Raw genomic sequence first — 18,179 nt, 5'->3', positions numbered from 1 at the left:
TTGTGAACCCAAACTACTAAAAAATTAACAATTTTGACCTTGAATGTTAAGTATAGCTGCACCGATGTGTAAATATATTTATTTATAATGAGCTTATTGTTTACTGCTGCTTTTTTGTGCTTTATGTGCGAGCTGCAAAATTGTGATGAAAATAAACAGTGAAAAACATGTTCATGCCGTCTGTTGTTTTGAAGTCAGTCTTTTCCAACCCTATTCCATCCTCATGGGTTTTAGATTTAATCTTATACTGTAGCCTGTTTTATTCATATTTCTCTCGCTATTTTTTTAAGTAAAGGGCCTGAGAGGAACTTTTCCACTCACACGTCTCCTCTGATGCATGTGCCAGATCTAATTTGTGGGCGGTTCTCTCTCCATGGATGAGGCAGGTGCTTCACCAGACAAACCACAACAACCATACGATGACCATCCATCTGCTGCCTCTCTGGGGACACACACACACAAATGTGCAGCCATACAAATCAGACACTAATGATAAAATACGCAGGAAGCGGTGAATAGCCTTCACAACATTTAGCCCTGATGCCTCCTGATGTGGGGCAGCTCTCCAAATTAACTCTGACTATTTGGACAAACTGTCATGATAAGTTCAGCTCATACATGAAAATGTTTGCAAATGCATGGTTTTGTGTTTCTCAGGGTGCTGACCAGCAGCTGCTGCTGCTGTGCTGAGTTCAGGCTTGCGCCGTAGCTTTCTCTCTTTAATAGTCACAGACTGCCTGTCATCCTTTTATGCAAGTCTCTGAGGTATAATGTGGCCCAAGGGGCTCGGGGTATTGTTCATGTCCACTGCAGCAGCAAGAGTGACAGCCCTTTGTCTACACACTGCACATTACACACACACGGCTCTACACACTGCATACAATAGGTATGTTGGCCACTGGAGGGGGAGAGGTCAGGCTCAACATTAAAGTCTAAGATAAATGGGACGGGGGAGCTTGTAAAGGCCAGACATCGTATCTGATCATTAACATGAGTCTTTGTTGAGCTCTGTAACACAGCGCCGTCTGAGTGATGCTGTTGAGACACTAAATAGAATGTGAAAGGCTTTTATTTCCTGTCTCTCCATTTTTCCTCATGTCGTGTGTCTTGACCCTTTTTCTTTGCTGTTTTCTTAACCTCTTGCTTCTGAGACTCGTGACTTGGGCCAAAAGTCTAAACTTCAAAAATCAGAGCATTCATTGTTCCACAGCAGTAATGACACTAAATCTAAATAGAAACTATTTGTGGGATGATTCTAATCAGACATTAATCAGACGCAGGTGCTCGCTGCAGAAAATGAATTAAGTCCCTATTAACCTCTTCCCTGGAACTTTCAAGTTGGAAGGTATGCTGCTGTATCACCACGTGACTCCAGTAAGTGCAGATATAATAAGAAAACAGTCACAAATTAATTTTAATCCAATGAGCACGCTGCAAGACAGGATGTCTTCTGCAGAAGTTCATATAGTTGAGAGGATGGTTCCGAAATCGTCGTTTCAAACGTAAAGCACGACCTCTTGTGGCCTGCAGCTAAACAGAATCCTCTCTGCACTTTGAGTTGCTGCGGCTCCATGCTGCCTCCCTCTCCCCTCTCTGCTCCTGCTAACCACAATGGCCAGGCTTGTGTGAGCAGGGAGCTGCCTCCCAGTGCACGGACGCGCCTCGCAGCAGCAGCAGCAGCAGCAGCAGCAGCGGTTCCACGGACGCTCGCCACTGAAGGAATATGACAAACATCTGGATAAAAGGTGGGTCCGACGAGCAGATGCGCGCGGTGAGGCGGTCCAGGCGACACCTTCACCCACAGCCTGGCACAGCCTCGCGTTCTGTGGGTGTTGCTGGTGAAGTTCAACGCTGTCGTCGTGGGAAAATGGTTCCCTTTAAGCAGACAGATGTAGCCTTCGGTTTGCGCCCCTCCGAACCCGGTTTATCTCATGTGCGGGCTGGATTCGAGCACGCTGCCCTGGAATTGGGCATCTTTCGCGTAAAAATGAATAGACTGAATGACGTGCATGCGTAATTTGAAGGAATAGCAGCCTTAATGGCCCGCTATGGTTAATAATGGGTTTCAGGGTGAGAATAAAGGGGCGCTGCAGTGGCAGAAGCAGCATCGCATCCTTTCGCTTAGATCCAGGGCGTTTCAGACCAGACTGTCGCTCGTCTGTATCACCATCATCATCCTCATCATCATCAGCAGCAGCAGCAGCAGTAGCAGCCGTCCGGGCACGCTGAGCGCCGCTGGATGAGCTGCTACTACGAGCGGAGCCGCTTCACGTGCGTCCGTCCTCCGGTCATGACGCCGCGGCGAAACCGTAGCGCGCACAGCCAATGCATTATTGAACAGTGCCGATGGGTCCTGTGCAGAAGGGTTGAAGGACACCGTGAGCTATGGGAATTGCTCGAACACATGACTCATGCCCCTGGAAGCTATTCTGGCCATTAATGATCAAAAGTGGTGCTGGGAATGCTCTCTGCCATTGTTCTCCTCTGAAGGATGTTTTCTGGCAGGCAGGGCAGTGTGTAAAGAGAGATGCTACCTTTCAGCTGCCTTCAGGCGACACAGGGGCATTAGGTTCCTGCCAAGCTTCCATGCTGTAGCGTGGTGTAAGGCGCGATGCAGTGCCTTCGCAGACATCGCACTAGGAATGGACTGGACTGGACAACCTCAGCCCCTGCTTCTATTCAGCTGCACATGAGCGGATCAGAGGAGGGGAAGTGTGCATTCCAGAGAACTGTGTCAGGTCTTAACTGTCTCATTTTACCCCGTGTGTGTGTGTGTGTGTGTGTGTGTGTGTGTGTGTGTGTGTGTGTGTGTGTGTGTGTGTGTGTGTGTGTGCGTGTGTGTGTGCGCTTAACATTCTCCCCTGTCACTCAAAGGTCACAGGTATCTGCCCACATCGCTACCTTTGCTTCTTTGGCGGAGTTTGTGAGAATTTCCTCTAGCTGCAGGAGTTTAATAGTCGCTTAATCAGCAGCTGTTGCTCTGGATTAGTCCTTGGAGGGATTGGAGGCTGTTATCACTCTAAATAATACAGGCACGTACTGTGTCACCCTTTGTTGGATTCCAAAGGGGTTTTGCTGAGCTTAGAGACTGTGTTGTGCATGTGTGTGTGGCTTCTATTGTTTTATTTGCCACTTTTAAGCATTTGTTAAAAGCGAGGTAGTACACAGACGCTTGATTTTGCATTTGACGGGTTCATCACACATTTAGGTTCAGCAGATTTGCCAGTAATGGACAGGTTAGTTATAGCAGGCCTCAGATCCTCTCTGGCGTACTCTTAGAGGCGTAGATGGGAGTTTTTGCACGCGAGGACTGCTTTCAGATCGGGCCAGCGTCTGCGAGAGGAAACAGCAGCGCAGACTAGCAGCTGCCGCATCTGGCAGATTATGGCGTAATGCTAGTGGGGCAGGGCACACATGAAGGAGGGAAGGCGCGGCGGCGCATGGGCGTGAGGGAGGGCACAGACGCCATGGAAACCTGGCTCTGCGCGCGGGAGCCGCGAGAGACGAGGCCGATCGGCCGCCGCCGGCGCGTCCTCACACTGAGCGTCTGAACGGCAACGGCGTGGCTCGCGTGCGCGTGCCTGTTCCTCTCCAGTCCATATGCTGCGTGAACCTGTACTGTAAAATCGCAGCAGCTCCCGCTGCACAAACGCCCTGATCCGCTAAACAAACACATTAATGAGTGTTTGTTTTGCATTAGTGTCACTTTCTGCTCCCGTGAACCTCTCGTTGGTGCGGCCGAGCGGAACGGTCTACAGTGATGGCGTCACGCTCCACTAGAGAATAGCATTTCTACACAGACTCTGTCACAGAGCACTACTGCTTTTTTTCTTTGATGGATCAACCCGAACAGGCAGCTGCGCGCCTCTAATGCACATTGTTATCCCCCCCATGCTTTATTCATAGTCGTCCATTGGTTTGTAACTGATAGTTTTTCTTACCCCGTGGCTGCGATTTTCTACATGGCCTGGTTCACTGTGCGTCTCCGTGCTTGCCTTGCGGTTGAGTGGCTTCTCGGGGTGATCGTCCTGGCCCACATACCGCTGCCACGTGGCTCAGGGATCAGCACCCAGGGGGTTACCAGCTATACGAGTCACAGGCTTATTCATTTAGGCATACGGGCGTGGTGAGAAGTCATTGTTTGCTCTTCATGCCCTCTCTCTGTACCCCCCCCCCCCCCCCCCCAGCCTCATGCGCACACACATAAGTGTATCACACAAATTTACTCTCAGCAGGGATGATTGATTATGCCTCTTAGACGGGAGGCCTCCAGCCTCCAGCGTTGCCAAGGCAACAGTGGACGCTCCAGATGTGGGTTGGAGACGAGACGCTGGTTCAGCCGCAGTCAAAACTCTGGCTTGTGTTTAAAATTTGATGCTGCTACAGTAGCGCTGGAGCTGTGAGCATGTTTAAGTGCATTATTTATTGCCGTCCTGCTCAGTACAGTAGATCCAACTCGGCTCATGTTCACCTACCTTTATTAGCACAAGCAGCTGCATCAGTGGAGAATCATTTCTTATTCACTCTCGTTTTGTCGTCATAGCATAATTTCCCGGCTGGATGACGACTGCACAGATCTGTAAACGAATGCGAATTCTAGCATTTATGTGATAATAAGTATGTCCCCCGGTGGCAGTGCCATTACACCATTCCTGTGTATTGTATTCCAATCCTAATGGAAAATCTTAGGCGGTGCCAGTCACATTTCCCATGATGGCTAATAGGAAAACAACATTTAATCCCATCGACGTCATCTTAATAGAAATCTTCTACTGTAGAAGCCGTCGTCTTCAGTGCCTGAGCTCGATGCGACTGTGTGAATTCCTAATACCCTGAATGAGCTGTTGTAGGTTTTGCTCGCAACACTTGCCACCGACAGATAACAAATAGGCTGCAAACGACAGGAGGCAGCGGAATCCCACTTAGTAAAATGAGGCTGAGCCGCGGATGGTGATGGGCAGGTGGTTGTCAGGACAACAGCTGGGAGACAGACAGGGTGTAGATTGAATCTAAATGAATAGTCATGCATGGTAAAGCGCAATAAGACATGCTCATGTATCACAGCAAATTTTAAGGCTCAGGAAATGAATGCGAACTTATCAATTTGAACCACAGAAAAATGTAAAAGTTGTAGAAGTTTGTTAATGTATTGTTTTAGACTACATTGAAAAAGCTTAAATTGCAATATAATAAAAAACTCCCTCTGAAAATGTACACTTAATGTAACAAAGCCTGAACTATGGAACACAGGTCAGGTCTAATGTTTTGCTGTTTCTCCCCTCTCTCAGATCAATGTGGCTGCTGAAGCCGGGCTCTGGCGCAGTCGTCTCTGTTGTCGTGGATTCTTGAGGCCTGTCGCTATAGCAACCCCCTCCCGCTCCTGAGCCCCGCTGCCAGCTCCCCCTCTCCACCGCACGAGCCTCTCCTCACCCCCCTGGCCAACCGCCAGCGCCGAGCCGCGTTGGGATGGACACCGAGTCGACCCACTCGGGCTACTCCTATCACTCCAGCCGATCCGGGAGGTCGGCCCGACCCGGGTATGGTTCCCGTCGCCTGCTGTCCACTGCATCTGTCTGTTTCTTCTGGTGACGGTCATTTGTTTTGATGGACCACATGTTGCATGGCGGATTTTTTTGTTTTGCACTGGAAAGCTCCCTGGCCATATTGTGTTTGTTGTCAGTTTAGACAGGCCACAAGTCGGTTGAAGCCAAGTAAGTGAGATGAGAGACGAGGAGACAGACACAAACCAGAGGCTGGAACAGACAGAACCCACTAATGAAAAGCATCACAACCCAGTGGCTGCAGTGGATTTTAGCGCTTGAGTCCGTCCATTGTGCTTTGTTTCTTTTATCGAATCATCCGTGTTGTTTTCCAGGGATCGCAGTCGCGAGCGGCACAAACCCAGCAGCAGCAAAGACAGCAGCCGCTCTGAGCGGTCGGTCGTCATCAACCCCCCCGACACGCCGTCCCAGGAGTCGCCCGTTCACAACGGAGAGCCGCTGCCCGGGGAGCCCACGCCGGCGGCGGAGCACGGGGATGAAGCCCAGGTACCGGCTTTGTGTCTAACGCCTGTAAATAGATGCAGGCAGTTCATGTTGTTGAAAGCTACGGTGCTTCCAAACAGTCTGTGCAGGAACCACATTCCTGTGGAGTAAAGAGAAGAACGCAGGCCCAGTAACCCGGCTACAAACTCTGCCCCATGACCTTTTAAATCCACCCTCACAGCCCACTGCCCTCTGGCACAGTGACTCACACATTATAACGATGGAGGCAAGAGATGCGATAGATTAGCTGGTTAACATCCCTCTTAGACAGATTAGCATGGACCGTGGGTTGAGTGTGAACCTTTGAAAGCAGGTAAAATCACCGTCAGTCATCCAATAAAGCATATGTAGAAATCCCTCTATGGAGAACTGGACACAGAGGGGGTTTAAAGCTCGTTTAGTGTATTGTACAGTATGTGTCTGATTATGTCTCAGTTCTTATCACTGTGCTATTTCAAGTCCTAACCCTGAATAAAACACATGCTCAGCTAATGAGGTTTAATGTTTTAATTAGGGGGCTTCAGAGGGTCTGGTATGAGGTTTCATATTTGCACAGAGCTACTCTTCTCCATGTTTAGTGCACAGATACAAGAGCAGGATTGGTCTCCAAATAATTTAGGATGAACATATATATATATATATATAAGTGAATGGACTCTTGGTTTATGCACAAGGGCAGGAAATATATGTTTGTATGTATATACAGTTTATGAATACAACCGTGTATTTCCCCCACCTCATCATTTCATTCCATTAGGACTGAAATGGCCTCAGCCAGACTGACCATTTCTCAGAGCCCTGACCTATTTGGCTCATCTGCCACATTCCTTGCCGTCATGTTTTTGTCAGCTTGTCCCTTACATCTATTGTTGGCAGCGTAAGGTAATCTGCCATTGTATTGTATTCGCCCTCCAGACAAATGTTTCCAAATGGCACATCACCGCCGCCATTGCCGAAGTCCAAGCTCCGACATTCTCACAGACTTTGATTAGCTTTAGCATCCAGCCAAACGGCACATTGAGGGAAGCTGATATGAATAATCCTCCGTGTTTACGCGCATGTCCACGACATGTGAGCGGCCTTGAAACGTGGCTTCTGTTCGTGTGTGTGTGTGTGTGTGTGTGTGTGTGTGTGTATGTGTGTGTGTGTGTGTGTGTGTGTGTGTGTGTGTGTGTGTGTGTGTGTGTGTGTGTGTGTGTGACTCATAGGGAGACCAAATCTGTTACTGAAACTGCCCATGCTGCTTTGTTAGACGCAGCTGTGCCTCTGTGCCAGAAAGCCAATTTGATCATAATGTCATCTGTAGCGGTGCCAAAAGCGAGTGGTAAGAAGCTCATGTATCCAGACCCACACACGTCTGAAAAAAAAACACTCAATGCAAAAGCAACACACATCTGACCGACACAGCAGCGAAGCGTCCAAACATCACCGTCACCTCCAGCCGGACCAGAGGGCGTGAGTCTGTGTGCTGTGTAGCTGGCAGCCTGCTGTGTGTATGTGCGACTGTAGCGAGCACTACCCAGTGTGTCGCTGTGTTCTGCTTTGTGGCGGCAGAACAGGCCCAAACATAATCCACATTCACCCGGTGCCAAGGGAAGCGGCTGCCAAGCAGGCAGCCACCGAGCCGCCCGGTTACTTACTGCCGCTCCTCCGTTTACTGTATGTGGAGATCAGCTCTGATTAGTGCCGGATTAATCTTCCCGATTAATCCACCGAGACTTAATGACTGTATTGGCTCAGTCAGGGATAGTTTTTCTCCGCTAAGTGAGACATTAGCGTGAATGTGGGTGAAAACACCTTGGCAGAGAGATGGTTGGGGAGAGAGGACTGTTAGCGTGGTGCGTCTCTGATAGAGGATTATGTAGAGTATGAATGATTAGGAGGAAACATCTGTTGCGGTTGAGTCCGGTTCCTTCAACGTTTGGGTCTCGTCCTGTTCTATACTTGTACTGTAACTAAGCTAAGCCTGGACCGTGGCTCGGTTCTGGTTCTAGTTCTACACCTGAGTTAAGAAAATGCTCTGCACAAAAACACCGGAAAATGATTTAAAGGTCTAGCTTTGCAGTGCTATGCTAACATGCTATGCTAACATGCTACGCTAGCTGCTTGCCTCCGTTAAAGCTTTTGCATTTGTGTTTTTATTCTTCCTATGCATTTTCTGCCGAGCTTCATTTTTCCGAAGCGTTTTCACATTTACTGTGACTTTGAGTGAGAAACGCGTCGTCTTGGCGTCTCCTTCCGGCCTCACACATCAGCTGACGCCCACCCCCAGCCCCCTGCCCTGCTGTTCCTCCGCTTTTACACCTCAACTGCTGCCTTTCCCTCTCACATTGACCCCCCCCCCCCCCCCCCACTCCTCATGATCATTCATCTTCTGACTCCTCTCGGCATCCGCTCCTCCAGCAGCGCTGACTTAATTGGCTGTGAACCAAAATGGAGGTCAGAATTCCTATTTAGGTCGGATTTTCCTGTTGGCAACTGTGCCAAGTCAATTAAGATTCCCCAATTCACATTTAAAAATAGAAATAGCAGCAGGGTTTACCTCACATTTAACCTCAGGCAAGCTTCTAAACAGCCCAGAAAGGCACCGCTGACAGTGGTTCACATCCTTCAGACCGGTGAGAATGAATGTGTCTCCCTTTGCCTTGTTTACTTACAGTCTGTGTGAAGTCATTACGGTTTATTTGTTCAGCTTGTCATCTTCTCTATCCCTCGTTCCTCTCGCTGGTGATTTATACGTTGCATTGACACTCTAGGGGACAATGAATGTCTAATTGCATGAATAAATGACAAGCGCAGGAAATAACAACAGAATTATCATTAATTTATTCTCCCTGTATTTTTTTTGTTGGTTCAGAAGAGTTATGCTTAAAACAATTCTTCTGGGGAGTGGAACAAGAAGTGACTTAAATTTGCAGTGATGGGTCTGGAAAGATTCAGCTCTTTGTTTTGCTATGTTGTGTGTGTGTGTGTGTGTGTGTGTGTGTGTGTGTGTGTGTGTGTGTGTGTGTGTGTGTGTGTGTGTGTGTGTGTGTGTGTGTGTGTTGCAGCTTTGTCCCATCCTAGTTCTCATCATCATCATAATGAGGCAAAACTACGAGTAAATAAGGGATCTTTATGTAGCATGAAGGAACTGCTGTGCGCATTCGGTCAAGACAAATTGAAGCTCAGCCTGTTTTATATTTACTGTATGTACAAATGCCCCACATCTGATGAATTTATTATATAGTATGTTTAGAATAAAAGAGAGGCACGTGGACCGACTCCTCTTCAATGCTGAACCTACACATACCTTCCTGTCCGCCCTCCTCCAGGACGACAACTGGGGGGAAACCACCACCGCGGTGACGGGCACCTCAGAGCTGAGCGTGTCCCAGGAGGAGGTCGTTGGCCTGGGGAAGGGCATGCACGGCCGGACCGTGGGCCTCCGCCGCTACCTGCCCCTGGCCGTGGTGTCGTGCGTGGGGCTCCTGGTGCTGGCCACGCCGCTGGCCTTCCTGCTGCTTCCGACCGTGATGTGGCCGGGGAGCACGCAGACGTGTGAGGCAGCCTGCGAAGGCCTCTTCCTCTCCATCTCCTTCAAGCTCCTCATCCTCCTGGTGGCGGTTTGGGCCTTGTTCTTCCGGCCGGGCCGGGCCAGCCTGCCCCGGGTCTGCGTGTACCGTGCCTTCCTCATCACACTCACCCTCCTGCTCACCATGTCTTACTGGCTCTTCTACGGGGTCCGGATCCTTGACTCCCAGGTGGGTCTATATTTAGCATTAGCACACAAATACACAAGTATTTACCCAATGACTTTTGTGTAATCGGGCCTTTTTGTTGTGTTCTAAGCCAAACGGCGACTACCATGGGATCGTCCAGTTCGCCGTGTCGCTCGTGGACTCCCAGCTGTTCGTCCACTACCTGGCTGTGGTGCTGCTGGAGCTGCGTCAACTCCAGCCCTGCTACAGCATGTGCGTCATCCGCTCCACAGATGGGGAGACGCGCCACTACAACATAGGGCAGCTCAGGTACGCGTCAACACAACTGTCCCCTGTCCTCTGTCGGTCCTCGGCCTCCTCGTTAGCTCAAAGCAGGCCGATTTAGGATCCTGAGCGGATGCGTGAGAGTGGTGGTCATGCGTCTGAAGTACATTAAATAACATTTGAGAAATGCAGGCGATTAATTTATTGAGTTAAGTAATTTACGCAACAGAGGAGCTCCTGTGTTTCTGTGATGTTACTGTATTCCTGCAGTCTCTTTCTGTCTCTCTCCCTCCCACAGCATCCAGAGGGCTGCTCTCTCTATCTTAGAGTATTACTACAGAGATTTCCCTCTTCACAACCCGGCGCTTCTTTCTGCCTCCAAGCAAAGGGCGGCCAAGCACCTGGCGGGCTTGAAGGTCTACAACGTGGATGGTTGGTACCCTCCTCTGTCCCAGTCGCGTCATTTGAGTGAACAGATTGGACCGAACAGCGTGAAACCCGAGCCACCGGCCAGAACGCGAACGCTCACCGGCCTCTAGGGGCAGAGCATGAAAAGCATAACACGAGCCTGTTTAAGAATGCTGTGGTGCAATGAGAAGGAAAACAGGCGTGTGCAGCAGTGAGGACATTGTTGGTATATTTTGTTGCCTGAAGGAACCGCGCCGTGCCACATTAGGGCTACGCTACGCGGCCACGGGCGTCTCCACTGTGCTCCGCTCCGTGTTCCTCCGCTTCCAGGAGGCAAACGTTTTCTCGTGGAGTGAAAGGAGCTGAGTGGTTGGATGCGGTTGTCTTTGCACATAAAGGCCTCTGACAGCACTTTCTGACGGGAAGCTGCTAATTTCATGGCTCGCTTCATTCCACCTCGGCTGCACTCTAAAGCTTCTGTCCCCGTCATAATGTGCTGAATGCGTTGCGGCCGCTCAAAGCGATACTTGGTGTATGGCCTCCGTGCACCCACATGCACACGCGCCTCATATTCCGCCCTGTCCTGCTGTTAAAAGGGTTCCTGCCCTCACCGCCCGATGACTGAACAGTGGGTTAGATCTACGGCAGGAGACGTGTCCTCCGAGCTCCGCTCCTCCTCCTTCCATATCAAAGTACAGGGGAAGCGCCTCTAGGGGGCTGTGGAATTTCAAGCCTTAAATAATTCATCAGACTATCGCTCATTCCTCACATACTTCCACATCTCTCCCTCTTCCCGCTCAGGCCGTCTCCAGCTCCTGCTTCCCCCACGTCTTTATCTTGTTTTCCACTCGCTTCAACCCCCACCCCTCCCTTTTTCTTTCTCTCATTCACAGTCTTTCGCCATTGCAGGAATGCGATAGAAGGCAGGAAGTTACCCAGGCTGCTGTTTACCTGAGCTTAACGTTTACAGTGTAAAGGATTTGACGGCAGTGTCTCTGCAATATACAATAGGATGCTTTTCATCGTGTCTCTCTCACATCTGCACACGCACCTAAACGTGCAGATAAATGCACATATGCAGATGAGGTCATTAATGATTTATATCCATACCTGACCTGCAGGGTTTACTCTCCGTGTCCTCCCCCCAAACTGTGCTGATCTTCATGAATATGGACCACATCGCGCTCCCCCACAATGATACCCCAGGAACTTAAAGACATTGCTGTACAAGCTCCATTAGTTTTCTGGTATGATCTGTGAACCAGTAAATTCACACATCAGACAACAACTATGGCCTTTGAAGTGCAAAATGATGAATAGTTAATCTGCCCCCTCCTCTCGATAAGAAGGTTTCTTTATCAGACTGTGGAGAAATGGGGATGTTGCCTCGTTTGTCAGCGCTATAATTAACATTCCCTGTGACTGAGACACATGATCTGGCAGAATGCCCCAGATAAATTGCACAGATTAGCACAGATCCGTCTCAAATACCCATTCTGACAGCGTACCGCCCGAACAGGTGGATTAGCATTTGTTTTACACCTATAGTGATGTGTTGGATTTGAGCCCTGCTCCAATGTGACCTATTCCCTCAGACCATTCAGATTAAGACATAGCCCATTAATCAGGCTCTTGCGGGGGTCGGGCAGCACCACCTTCAGCCCAGATTGATTTTAAGCCATTTGCCTCTGTCCCCTCTTTCTGGTGCAGCCCCGGGGAACACAGCCGGGGCCCAGTCTGGTAATGGGAATCAGTCACGGGCCATGGTCACAGCTGCTGCCAAACGCAAAGACAGCGCCCACAATGAGCTGTACTACGAAGAGGCCGACTACGAGAGACGGGTCCGCAAACGGAGAGCCAGGTGAGTCGTGGGAACCCAATGCACTAACAAGAGAAACACCTGCTGCTGCTGCGTTAATTAGGATTCAGCTTCGGGGCGAGTCATGCTTCTGTTGCCCCCCTGTCAGGCTGGTAGTGGCTGTAGAGGAGGCCTTCACACACGTGCGGCGCATGAAGAAGGAGGACGAGCGTGCCACGCCCTCCGACATTATGGATGTGCGGGAGGCAGCTCTGGCCATATTCCCCTCCATGGCGCGCTCCCTGCAGAAGTACCTCCGTACCACCAGGAGGCAGCACTGCCACAGCATGGAGAGCATCCAGAAGCACCTGGCCTTCTGCCTCGTCAATAACATGAGCCCTAAGGTCAGTTTGGCTCTGGGCCTTGAAGAAAACAGATCAGAAGTCATTGTGTGAATATGAATGTCTCTGTACCCAGGCCTTCCTTGAGACCTACCTGGCCCCCGGTCCCACCCTGCAGTACGGCCCTGAGCGCTGGATGGCTGATCAGTGGACTTTGGTCAGCGAGGCGTCTGTCACCAGCGGGGTAAAGGACGGGACGGAGTTCCTGCTCAGGTGTCTCGACTTCAGCTTGGCCGTCACCGTCAAGAGCATCCCTTACATCCGAGTGACGGAGGAGTACATCGACCCCAAGTCCCATAAGTTTATACTGCTGCTCCAGTCGGAAACCTCGGTTTAACGCCTGGCTTGTTGGTGCTGGGTGTGAAACAGGACTGTTATGCTTCCCTGACAGACTTTTGTACCGTTTTTGTACTCATGCTTATGTGTTTTTTTTACATGGAGTATCTTTGTGTCCTTGTGGATGGTTCTAGGAGACATGAAGGGTGATGACAGAAGACTGGAGGGAATGTGCTTGGACTTGTCTGTCCTGACATTTATAGACCACAGATCAGGTATTTCTCTATGCACATCAGACCCACCATGTTTCCACAGTTTGCATGCAGCAGTGTGTGTCTGCATGGGATAGGTAATGACTTAGGAGGTGTGTGAGTGATTTAAGTGTGTGAGGTATATACTGTACCAGGGGTCTGTCTCAGCTTCCCATCCCCTTCTCTCACCTAAGTTATTTACCGTCCTCTATCACAGTATGTACAGTATTTATATGTGAATATACTTTATCTTGCCAGACTTTTATATCAAGATCGTGCTTTGATTGAATGTTTTTATACCTTGTCTTTTTTGGCTGTGTTTGTGGCGATAAATGGACTGTAAATATCTGAAGACCTGTTTTCTGGAGTATTTTGAACTGAACGCCAACCATAGCACAACTGACTGTGTAGCCAATAGATTGTGAACGAACACGTCTGTGGAGTTAAGTGTGTGCAGTGTCAGATGATCTGTAGCTTTGAGGCTCATGGTTGACATTTTTATATATGTCGTTTGATACCATTTGTTTTCAAAAAGACGTTTTCAGGCATATGAGACAATGTATGAAATGTAGGAGTTGTTTGTGTCCGGAGCAAAAATGTGACTCCTTCTTCAATATAATAACAAATCAAGAATTAATTGACTCTTATCTTACATCTCAGTAAATTGAAATGTCAGTATTTTGTTTGTGTCTCACTGCTGCCACCTCTCTCACACTACTGGAATAGCGACTGTCCTGTGCATCAGTCGGTCTCTCTGGATGTGGACGGTACGTTTGTAAATGTCGCTGGCCCAGTAGTGATGTTTAGGACTTCGGAGTGTTTTGGTTGTAAATACTTACTACTTGACTACACATGTGCCTCAGTTTGACATATGTAGGATCTGCTCATTAGACATTTTCAAATGTGTGTGTGTGGATGTGTGTGAGAGAGTGAGAGAGAGACAATGGGACCATATTGAAGAATCCCAGTTGCTTTTCTAAGTGTAGGTGACAAGTTGAGTCCTACATCGTCATTTTTTATAACAAAACATGTAAAACTGCAGAAGCTGTGTTGAAGTCATTTGTAAAAACACTATAAATAAATATTTGTACCGACGTAGTCATTGTATTTGTTCCTGCTGTACTGTATTTGTATGTGTTGTATTGGTGTAGTAGGTTTATCACTTGATTTTGTTCTGCTTAAATGTGTTCAGAGAAAGATGAGAAGCAAGTGAGAGAAGGATGGAGGTAAATCACAAAGGAAGAGAAATTAGGAATTCAAATGAGCTTTTCATGTGAATCCATGCCTGCACCAATAAGTCAGCTGGTGAAGACGAATGAAGGAATGAACAGCAGTGACGTTAAGAGATCCACTCTGACACCTGTCGATATTTCCATCAATACTTTTTCACACATCTTTGAAAAAGACTGAATTAATTTGATGGTTGGCGATGACAGTGGTTTATTTAAAAGTTTACAACTCAGTTTATAATATAGCATTTAAATAATAATGTATTTTTATTTGAAATTCCCAAACTTTTTTTTTTAGGCTTATATACATTGTCAAGAATAATTTTTATATTACACTTATTCATTTTATTATTAGCAGGCACGTATAAATTTGAAAATATGGACTTTAGACAACTGTCCATGTTCAACTCAACCTGAAGAGTTACTCGTCATCTTCATCATCTTCATCATCATCATCATCATCATCATTGTCGTCATCGTCATCGTCATCGTCATCATCGTCGTCATCGTCATCGTCCTCAGTGTTGACTTTGCCAGAGAGCACGTCTTCGATCCAGTCCTCCAGTTCCTGAGCGCTGGGCAGGTTCTCCTCGTCGTCCATCTCCAGCCACACACTGTCGGCCTGATCACAGACACAGACACTCAACGCAACATCCAACGTGGTGTCGAACAGGCTGTCGGGTTGTCACGGACTTACGTCTGTTACGTTGACTACTCCAATCTGCGGCCTGAACAGGTCCACCTTGAAGGTCTTCTCCCAGTAGGGAATGAGCTGGACAGAGTCAGACAGATTTGATTAGAGCTGTGCCTCCATGTTCTAAGGCCTAAGGGGTCGCGTCTCACCAGGGGGAAGTCGTCAGGGTCGATCCAGACAATGCTCAGCTCAGGCAGGTGAGTGTTGTCCCTGGCCACTTCCTTCAGAATCTCCAAGAACTCATATCCATCTGAAGGAGAGTAACATCAAACCCAGATGTAGATCATTTTGAATGAATGAATACAGCCTGCCTTCCATTAATAATGGTAGTACTTAAAATTCTCTCACCAGGGTCCTCCTCCTCCGCAAAAGCCACAATGTGGATGCCTTCAATGTCATCCTCCTGAGAACATGACAGTTGTGTTACTAAAATACTGCAAAATACTGTTTATGTTCCCAAGAGCTCTCCACTCACCCAGGTCTCAAACATGTCTTCTGCACGAAGCTTTCTCAGAGTTGGTCTGATGTTGGTCCGCGGCACGGAAACATTTCACAGTTAATAATTACACGCGATGGATGGGACGTGTGCTTATTGTTGCTCTTCATTTACCGCCTGTGTTCAGTTATGAATTCCACCAGATCCTCCTCGGAGTGCGGCTTCCCTGGGACGGTGACAGGCTCCTCCATGAAGGGCTCGTAGAAGTCCACTTCGTTTAACTTCAGAGTCAGCTCTTTGGCCACCTGCAGCAGACGACAGTTCTCTCAAACCAACCGCACATCTGTCGAAATGCTTTAACTCGTGACTTTGTTACTTACAGATTTGTCAAAGGTGGCAAAGAACTTAATGTAGGGCTGAAAATGCTCTGCAGCTTCTTTGAAAGCTTCATAATCTGCAAATAAGTCCACAAAAACAGTGTTGTGACTGTATTACGTACATGGTATGAACTACATGATTTGAACTTCCTGTTTTCATGATCACACATCTGCCTCTGCTTTCTTTGGCCAATGGAAAAAGCTGAACTTTAACCTCCACTTAATGCTCCCACAGTTTGTCCAGCGGGATGAAGCAGATCCCATCACCACCAGTAAACTACTCTAGACTTAGTGCTTCCAAAGCATGTGAGCGGACCAGCTGACAGCTGTGCGTTTAGCAGTGTAAAAATGGACCTGTAAATCCATGGAGATGAGGGGGTTAAAGGAACCTGTGTTACGACAGCGGGCATGAGACGAAGCGGCGAAGGGGCCGACTCACGCTCGGAGTCTTCACTCTTAAAGTATCCGATGATTCGGATGTCTTCCTCCATCCTATCAAACGCTCTCAGCTCCAGAGCGTTCCCTATCAGCTCCACCGGCTCCTCCAGCAGCTAGACACAGACGGGCACAGGAGAGAGACGCGTTTCAGTAACCTTGTGAACTGGACCACACTGGCGTCAGGGCTGGAATCTACTCACGTCCAGCAGGAACTCCACCAGGGTGTTGGCGGAGAGCAGGCCGTCGAACTCGATCACCCGATCGGCCTTAAAAACGTACACGCTGCCTTCCTCCTCCAAACCTGCAACACAGGAGGCCATTTAAAACGCTGTCTTTCTTTGCTAAATAGAAAATAGAATTGACGTTCAGGTTAAGGTTAGTCGTACACTCACCCAGCTTCTTGGCCACCTTTGAATCTTTGTGGGAGTCAACCATTCCAAAGCCAATGTCCTTATCCTCCATAACCTGAGCCACGAGCTGCAGCCACGAGAACAAGAGGGGAACATGTTAAGAACAAGAGCGCTGTGAGGTGAATAAGCGGAGAACAAGGTGATCTGGCCAGGATCTGTAAAACACAGTTACATAACCAGCTGGACTGCCTGTGCTAAAGATAACCAGACACTGCAGCGATGAGCTGAAGAAAGGCTTTCATCTACATGGCTGTGGTGGAACTGTGTGCAGCCAAATGCACCAACGTGCAGCCAAATGCACCAACGTGCAGCCAAATGCACCAACGTGCAGCCAAATGCACCAAAGTGCAGCCAAATGCACCAACGTGCAGCCAAATGCACCAACGTGCAGCCAAATGCACCAACGTGCAGCCGTGGCTCATGTTCATGTTCTGCCAACGCTTCGACCCTGTTCCGCGTCTCCACAGCAGGTGGTGGTAACGTGTGAGCAAACTTAGCAGCGACAGTGAAGAAGAAACGTGTGACGCAGAGGATGCGAGAACGTCCACGCCACAGTAGTAACTTAGGGGGCGTTTGCTCTGTGTGGGTCACCGGTGGGTTCCAGAGTCCACCTGTGCCGCGTAAAATGAGAGCGCCCAGATGTCCCGGCTCAGGTTACCGTTGACAGACCAGAGATCAGCTCACCCTCAGCCTTGTGTAACATGAGCTGCGTGGCTTCCTCCTGCTCTCTGAGAGTCAAAGGTTTAACCTGTCAGTTGCACATGTAGCCATTAGCTCATCCTGAATTAGATGTCTCTTTGTTGAGACGTGTTCCCTGGACTGTGCTAGTGGCTGCTCACGCTCATGAAGTTCCCTGACCTTGAAACTGGGCACTTTAAGCCCTAGACCTGCCTTTCCTGCACCCCCTCCTTTTATAGTTACCTCCAGCACCAGCTCGGTCATCTGCTGCTGCTTCACTTGCTCTTTGCTGTCTCCCGTGGGCTCGTGGTAGAACAGGCACAGCATGCTGTACTTCTTCAGGGCTTTCTTGTAGTTTTTGTCATCGATGTCCAGGACGCGGTCTTTCCCGTCGTACTGTGGGAACTCCAGACCTTTCTCAGCCGGAGCCGGGGCCACGAGGCTCAGACAGGGGAGCAGGAACAGCCACAGAGACATCATGGTCCAGAGTTACAGTCACACAAGTCACAGTGTGGTTTAGTTTCACAGTGGAAGAGAGGCAAATTATGTTTTTAGAGGTAAATCGTGGTCCAGGGGTGAATCAGAAGCATTCCTGTTTCCACAAAGTCCAATTTTCAAAGCATCTTCAGACCCAGTGCCTGTTTCTCCCGCTGCAGCTACTTCTTCACGCCTTCTCTGTGCAGACACAAAGGCGAAAGACGAGCGGCCGGGCATGCGAGGTGCCGGGGGGCGGATACCATACATAGCAGTTCTCCCCTGCCCCTACCCACGCTG

At 48.9% G+C, this 18,179-nt stretch overlaps 2 protein-coding genes across 2 annotated transcripts; one reads left to right on the top strand and one right to left on the bottom strand.

Moving 5' to 3' along the window:
- The first annotated feature begins 1,553 nt into the window (after positions 1-1,553).
- LOC114847419 (vang-like protein 1) lies at positions 1,554-14,238 on the top strand. Its single transcript, XM_029137143.3, has 9 exons — positions 1,554-1,745; positions 5,289-5,537; positions 5,876-6,047; positions 9,359-9,787; positions 9,876-10,054; positions 10,308-10,441; positions 12,128-12,278; positions 12,385-12,619; positions 12,693-14,238. Exons 2-9 carry the CDS (start codon positions 5,467-5,469, stop codon positions 12,951-12,953), a joined length of 1,632 nt encoding a protein of 543 aa, XP_028992976.1. The 5' UTR covers positions 1,554-1,745; positions 5,289-5,466; the 3' UTR covers positions 12,954-14,238.
- Positions 14,239-14,566: 328 nt separating this feature from the next.
- casq2 (calsequestrin 2) lies at positions 14,567-18,108 on the bottom strand. Its single transcript, XM_029137144.3, has 11 exons — positions 17,649-18,108; positions 16,710-16,794; positions 16,518-16,618; positions 16,319-16,430; positions 15,883-15,956; positions 15,677-15,807; positions 15,542-15,587; positions 15,415-15,469; positions 15,216-15,316; positions 15,070-15,144; positions 14,567-14,994 (listed from the first exon to the last, which is right to left on the bottom strand). The coding sequence occupies exons 1-11, from the start codon at positions 17,883-17,885 to the stop codon at positions 14,794-14,796; spliced, it is 1,218 nt and encodes a 405-aa protein (XP_028992977.1). The 5' UTR covers positions 17,886-18,108; the 3' UTR covers positions 14,567-14,793.
- Positions 18,109-18,179: the final 71 nt, after the last annotated feature.

This window comes from Betta splendens, chromosome 21, assembly GCF_900634795.4.
Source record: "Betta splendens chromosome 21, fBetSpl5.4, whole genome shotgun sequence".
Taxonomy (NCBI): Eukaryota; Metazoa; Chordata; class Actinopteri; order Anabantiformes; family Osphronemidae; genus Betta; species Betta splendens.
This window is presented reverse-complemented; position numbering and strand designations above follow the sequence as displayed.

What these genes read in the sequence shown, in the direction of transcription:
- LOC114847419 (XM_029137143.3), top strand. Translation starts at nt 5,467, where the DNA reads ATGGACACCGAGTCGACCCACTCGGGCTACTCCTATCACTCCAGCCGA. An exon ending in TCCGGATCCTTGACTCCCAG is followed by an intron (nt 9,788 to 9,875) that starts GTGGGTCTATAT and finishes TTGTGTTCTAAG; the next exon opens with CCAAACGGCGACTACCATGG. An exon ending in TCAATAACATGAGCCCTAAG is followed by an intron (nt 12,620 to 12,692) that starts GTCAGTTTGGCT and finishes CTCTGTACCCAG; the next exon opens with GCCTTCCTTGAGACCTACCT.
- casq2 (XM_029137144.3), bottom strand. Translation starts at nt 17,885, where the DNA reads ATGATGTCTCTGTGGCTGTTCCTGCTCCCCTGTCTGAGCCTCGTGGCC. An exon ending in TGACCGAGCTGGTGCTGGAG is followed by an intron (nt 16,795 to 17,648) that starts GTAACTATAAAA and finishes TCGTGGCTGCAG; the next exon opens with CTCGTGGCTCAGGTTATGGA. An exon ending in TTCATAACTGAACACAGGCG is followed by an intron (nt 15,588 to 15,676) that starts GTAAATGAAGAG and finishes GACCAACATCAG; the next exon opens with ACCAACTCTGAGAAAGCTTC.